The 6,863-nt window shown below is 40.1% G+C and overlaps 1 protein-coding gene across 5 annotated transcripts in view; it reads left to right on the top strand.

Annotated features, from left to right (window-relative positions):
- The first annotated feature begins 125 nt into the window (after positions 1-125).
- The window catches only part of LOC111159887 (mitochondrial calcium uptake 2), a 155,933-nt gene continuing 149,195 nt past the window's right edge, over positions 126-6,863 (top strand). For 4 of the 5 annotated variants that reach the window (XM_022522550.1, XM_022522547.1, XM_022522549.1 and 1 more), the window contains exon 1: positions 126-797. In XM_022522550.1, the coding sequence (XP_022378258.1) occupies positions 291-797 (507 nt within the window). In that variant the 5' untranslated portion in view covers positions 126-290. The remainder of the gene's footprint in view (positions 798-6,863) is intronic. The other variant, XM_022522551.1, reaches the window with a different exon arrangement.

The following is a 6,863-nucleotide window of genomic DNA, read 5'->3' on the forward strand; positions in this document are numbered from 1 at the left end:
GGGAGAGGAAGAAGCAGGCTCCCTGCTGAGCAGAGAGCCCGATGCGGGGCTCGATCCCAGGACCCTGGGATCATGACCTGAGCTGAAGGCAGAGGCTTTAACCCACCGAGCCACCCAGGTGCCCCACACGCCCCAACTTCTTCAGCGACGGTATTCCACCCTTATAATCATGTCCATCAGAAAGGCAAACTACACAAGTTTCACAATTATCATCCGAAGCCTATCCCACCCATTCGTGCTTTCCTCTCGAGTCCGCAGCGCCCACTAAATACTGGCTTCCCCCCTAGTGAATGACACACTTTCCTTACGAAAACGGTAGGACCTTCATACACAATACGGGAACTATCTCGTCTTCAACTGGGGAAACCACTTTGGGTTCTGTTCCGACCGCTTCCCTGCCTCTCTGCAGAAGTTCCCCTCCCGAGCCTCCGAGCTTCCAGACGACAGCCACCACCGAACGCAGGTTCGAGTGGCCTGGCGGAAGCCGTCCGGATCTCGCGAGATACGCGGCTGCGCGGAAGTTCTCGAGTCCCGCGAAGAGGTGGTGGAGCCGGACTCTGGGATGGAGCGCTTCCGCAAAGATGGCGGCCGCTGCGGCAAGAGGCGCCTGGCTGGCGGCCTGGGGCGGAAGACTGCGGCGCGGGATCACTGCCGGCCGGCGAGCTTTGCCAGGCCCCGGCCCCGGCCCCTTGACTGCGGCAGTGGCCGGTGTGGCCCTCGCAGGCACAGGAGTGGCATGGTACCATGGCCGCATGAATGTCGTGGCACCCGAGGGCAGCCTCACCGTCTTAGCACAGGTATGGGACCTGTCCTTTTCTCCCCCCTAACCAAGCTTCTCCGTCCTCAGACTCCGGGTGGTGGAGGGCGAGGGTCTGGAGCGGGCGGCCCCAGCTCCTCTTCCTGAGCCCAGGTAGGGGCATCGCTGCAGAAGACCCTAGACAGGTGGTAAGTGTTCCTTCCTCAACTCGACTCCCACGGCGCGCCCAGAGGGCATTGGAGGCCAGTGCAGGAGATTGAGCCTCCCTTGGGAGGATCCCGCGAACGCTGAATACACGAAGCCCACGATAACAAATTTGCGGTGATGAGTGTGGGCGTGTCTTATTTCAACACTCTTAATTTGCAGTTTTCTCGCTACACGGTGACACCCCCCCGCCCCTCCCTATTTTGGTGAAGTGGTGCACAGATCTGTAGTTGGTGTGTGTCCAGTTCCCTACCTGGGCGTACCTTTCTTAAGTACGTTTTATAACTAAAGCCTTTACGACTGGTTCTTTGTATAGTATGATGAAGTTGTCTTACTAGATGACATTTTTAATCATAAAAATGTCAATCATAAAAATTAGCCAGGTGACAGTTTCCAGATTTTATGATCAACTTTAAGGAACCTTATTACATGATTGTAAACCTTAATGCTTCAGTGGACTATGAGCACTAAGAAAAACGTTTCTTTTAAAACTTCCATGTATTAAAGGTATAAGTTCCCTACTTAGATATAAAATTGCCACGTAAAGTATTTGGAAATTTGAAAAGTACTACTTTTTACATATTTTATGGACTTTTAATTTTAACAAGTTTTAGTGTGTGTATTGTTTTGAAAATTGAAAGCACTCTTCTGTTTGTTAGGTTTACATTATACCTTTCTAATGAAAAACCCAAGCAACCGTCAGATACCCTGAAAGAGGGAAGAGGCTTTGTGAATTAAAGTTAAGCATTGACAGATGATAATATTTACTTGTATTAAATTAAGATGCCACATAGATAATACATGCAATCACTCTTTCCCATCCTTTTACCATTTCTGATCATAGGTGGAAGGATCTGTCCTGTGGTGTTTTATAGGATTTTTGTTCTTCTGGTGCCAAGGATTCAACTTATCATTGGTGCCTCTCTTTTCTCAGCCTCTTAAATCATCCTGTTTAGGACCCTTAGGTTAATCATCCCAAGTATATCACATAATGTACCCTTCTTTAGAAACCATTGTGCCTCATTTGGCCTAGGATAAAATCCACATTCAAAAATTTTGTCGTTCAAAGCCCTTAGTAGTAACACTCTGACCTATCACTACTCATATATACCTTCCAATCAAAGTGATTCACCTAGAACCTGACTTCAATTTTATCCCCTTAGCAATTTGTAGATACTGATTTCAGTTAATCTGTCTCTTTTTTTTCTGGCCCACTTCTAGCCTACTTGTGTTTTAAATTCCTGACATGACTCTAAAAATTTTACACCAGTATATTTGAATTCTCTCCAGCTCTCTCCCCTCCCCCAACCTTTAGTACTTTAGGCTTAGAAACCAGTTTATTATCCATTGGTTTTTTTGGTGGTGGTGGTTTCTTTGTTTTTTGAGAGAGGGAGCACGCATGAGCTGGGAGGAGGGAAGCGAGAGAATCTAAAGCAGCCTCCACACCCAGCAAGCAGCCGGAGACTGGGCTCAGTCTCACTACCCTGAGATCAGGACCTGAGGAAAAATCAAGAGTCAGTAGCTTAACTAACTGAGCTACCCAGGTGCCCCCCATTTTATTACCATTTTTAACAAAGTGTTTTGACACAGCATTTGCTTGATCTGCTGTTGGACTAATTCAAAACAGTGGTTCTCCTCCTTCTACCACCATAGTAGACTTGAAGATGACCACACATTGCTCTCTGCAACGGTGGCTCAATACAGCAATCATTGAGGGGCATATAGTTTGAAACTCTCCCTCCACCTCAGTGATTCTGGTAATACTTCCCTAAAAGGAGACCTGTTAATCCCTCTACCATAACCACCACTTTAGAGTCATGTGTGCATAGTTGAGAATCAATGATAGGTACATACCATTTCTTGATACAGTTTTATGTATTAGTATATTTTACTTAGTATTGCAAGGTGATAGACTCTTCCTGATACAAATTTTTAATAATAGTAGTAATGACCTTTATTTTCAATCAGGACACCAGGCCAGTTCTCCAGTAAAAATAGGGAATTTATGATCATTGAATCCTACACTTAAATGGTTCCCATTGTGACCAACAGCTTGCATTTGTGAGGGTCAGTCAGAAACAGGGTAGAAATCAAGGTCATGAAGTAGCAAGTAAATTGGAGTTTCCCTTCTTTCTTTCCTTCCCTCTGTAATTACTGAAGTGCCTACTCTCTGCCAGGCAGTATGAAAGGAGTGGGGATTTGAAACAGAGTTCAAATGCTTATGGTTTAATGGGGGAGGGCAGTTTTAATACAGATTGGTGAATGGTGTGATGGGGTAAGTTTTGGGTGCTATGGGAACACAATGGAAGAGCACCTAACAGTCTTGGTTTCATGAAGTAATAATGGGTAAATAGACACCTGTAGGATGATGGGGAGTTTGCTCCGCAAAGAGAATGGGAAGAATATTACAAGCAAAGGGTATATTGCAGAGTTCTGAAGGTAAGAGTTTGACTCAGTAGATTATGAGCTGCAAAAGATGAGGTTCAAAACTGGGGATGAGTGGTGGCAAAGAATCATCAAGAAGTGCCCCTTAAGCCATATGCCAGAAATTTTTGTCTTGAGAATAACAAGGGGACATTGTAGGGGTTCTTAACCCTCCTGTACCCCAAAAGATCCAGACATGGAATTCAGAGAGTCTATGAACTTAAATAGAAAAAGATTACTTTCTTTTTTATTAACCTATAATTTGCTATTTTCTTCAGTTATGAATTTAGGCAACAAGCTGTAGTAGTAATAATAGCATTTGTTATCAACAGAAATCTCAGATATTTTCCTATTATAATTGTTACAGATATTGCAAAGTATCACTTCTTCGAAGTCAGAGTATTTATTCAACCTGCCACTATGTAATGTTATTTAATGCATAAAGAATTACGTATATTTCTTTATCACAAATTTCGCATTGACCTTTGGAAAGAGTATCAAGACTTCAGTGAAGTCTTGAAAACTGGATGAGGGAATCTATTCTAATAATTTCAGAGAGGGATGATGATGGCTAAATTAGTGGATGAATTTGAAAGACATTTAGAAGGTAAGTTTGCAAAGAATTGGAATTGCAGATATATAAAATGTAATTATAGTGTTTTTAAAAATATGTAGTGATTTCAACTGGGCAACAAAACATTTTATTCTACAGATCCTTAGAGAATTTGCTTTGGAGCACATGAGTGTATTACTTTTTTGTAAACTTCTTCTGAAACACTTAAGAATATTTGAAAACTGTTCTAAGATTTTACTGTTACTCCCTTTACAATATTATTTTAATTGCTTCTGGCATAGTAGAATTCGATAAGAAAGGGGAAAGACAAAAGTATTATATTATTCCAATCCGTTCTTCTATAAAAGGGTAGCTGCCTTGTTCATAAACAGTGATTTAGGGGCACCTGGATGGCTCGGTCAGTTAAGCGTATGCCTTTGGCTCCCTCCAATGGAGCCCCAGCTGGTAGTCAGCTTCTCCCTCTCCTTCTACCCCTCCCCTGCTAGTATACCCACTCTCACTCTTTCTCTCAAATAAATAAATAAAATCTTTAAAAAAATGATATGTTTAAAAACATAGGTCTATTTGAGTAGTGATAGGAGTTAGGAGCTAGAGAGTTTTAGATTTGGAATGGCAAAATTACTTTCTTTCTGCAGGTATTGCAGTAACAAAAGTTTTATAGCTATTATCATATTTTGTTTTCACAAGCTAGAAATAATATATTGATAAACTACAACTGATGAAAACTAACAGATTTCCATATCACTAAGTAAATCTTCAGTGCCATATCAGATCAGACTATAAAGCTTTTTTGAACCATGAGTATTATAAATCATTGTAATAATAAGGCCTGAAACTGGCGGGGAAAAAAAGGTAAAAAGCTGTAAAGCCAAAATAAAGTGCAGTATACTTCACAGTTGACAAAACAGTAATAGTATTTTATTTATTTTATTCATTTGGTAATTGTATTAATATTTCATTTATTCTCTAAATGTTTGTATTTTTTACCTTAATTTTCAAATTGTTTATGTGATACTGGATACTGTATTTTTATCAGACTTCATAATAGGATTTTTTTGGCTTGCTTTTAATGAAAAATTTGTTTAAGAATTATATTTAAAAAGCAGGGTGGCTCAGTTGGTTAAGCAGCTGCCTTCACCTCAGGTCATGGTTCCAGGGTCCTGGGATCAAGCCCCACATCGGGCTTCCTGCTCAGCAGAGAGCCTGCTTCTCTCTCACCCTCTGCCTGCTGCTCTGCTTGCTTGTGCTTTCTTTCTCTCTGTCAAATAAATAAATAAAATCTTTAATAAAAAAAAAAAGAATTATATTTAAAAAGCAAAATTACTGGGGCTCCTGGTGGCTTTGTTGGTTGAGCATCTGACTCTTGATTTTAGCTCAGGTCATGATCTCAGGGTTCTGAGATCGAACCCCTCATTGGGCTCCACGCTCAGTGGGGAGTCTGCTTGAGATTCTCTCCCTGCCCCTCTACCACCACCACTCCACCGCATGCATGCTCATGTGCACATGTTCTCTCTCTCTCTCTCAAATGAATAAATAAATCCTCCTAAAAAGTAAAATTAATTTTGTATGACCTAGTCTGTAAAACGGTATAAATGTTTATTCTAAATAAATTCAAATATCTTATACAGGTTCATAGGTATGAGATTTATTTTTATATGTTTATTTGTGTATATTTATAAATCTTTGAAACTTTTCCCCAATAACATTGAATCAGTTTTTTTCTTTCATAGAACTTACTACTCTCCGAAGTTATTTTATCTATTTGTCTTCTCCCATTAGAATGGTCTCTTGGTCTTTTTCATCTCTGTATATTTATGGTCATGTGAAGGCAAATAATAAATGATTATTCAAAAAGTAAATAAATGAACTATAGTATATAACAAAATGACCTGGTCTAACTTTTGTTTGACTGGCATTTATAGAAATATTAGACAGGCAGTATCCAAAAATGGTTAGAATCAGCTAAGTTGCTAAATGTTCTGTGTATACTCAATTATATACAAGTCATAAAGATATGTCATCCCATATTCCCAGTAGAAAACATAAGTAAATAGGAAGTCTTGCTCTTTTCTGCTATATCCCAAGGGCCTGGAAAAGAGTCTTGTGCATAGTAGGTGAGGTAAATATTTATTGAAGGAGTGAATAAATTAATGGAATTTATAATGTAACAATAATAGATATATCTTTCTCTCAAAAATGTAAAAGATGGGTCCATTTCACCTGTTAATGTATATGAGATTTCATTTTTTTAATATATTTTTTAAAGATTTTTTTTATTATTTTATTTATTTGACAGAGAGAGATCACAAGTAGGCAGAGAGGCAGGCGGGGGGGTGGGAAGCAGGCTCCCTGCTGAGCAGAGAGCCCGATGTGGGGCTCAATCCCAGGACCCTGGATCATGACCTGAGCTGAATGCAGAGGCTTAACCCACTGAGCCACCCAGGTGTCCCTGAGATTTCATTTTTAATCCCCTTATTAGCATTTTTGTTTGTCTTCATATGGCAAGCTTTTGTCCTCTGCTATCATATTAAAATATCAAAATTAATTTTAGAATTTAAATAAAGTTAATTGCATTTTCATTCCAGTTACTGAGATGTTTCAACTTATAAACCTCAAGCCAATTAAACTGTTTTTTTATACTTAAATTTTTAAATTTATCATTTTTTTTTTATAAACATACAATGTATTTTTATCCCCAGGGGTACAGGTCTGTGGATCGCCATGTTTACACACTTCACAGCAGTCACCATAGCACATACCCTCCCCAATGTCCATACCCCCACCCCCCTCTCCCAACCCCCCTCCCCCCAGCAACCTCAGTTTGTTTTGTGAGATTAAGAGTCACTTATGGTTTGTCTCCCTCCCAATCCCATCTTGTTTCATTTATTCTTCTCCTACCCCCTT

Source organism: Enhydra lutris, unplaced genomic scaffold (assembly GCF_002288905.1).
Source record: "Enhydra lutris kenyoni isolate GAN:26980312 unplaced genomic scaffold, ASM228890v2 scaffoldscaffold71, whole genome shotgun sequence".
Taxonomy (NCBI): Eukaryota; Metazoa; Chordata; class Mammalia; order Carnivora; family Mustelidae; genus Enhydra; species Enhydra lutris.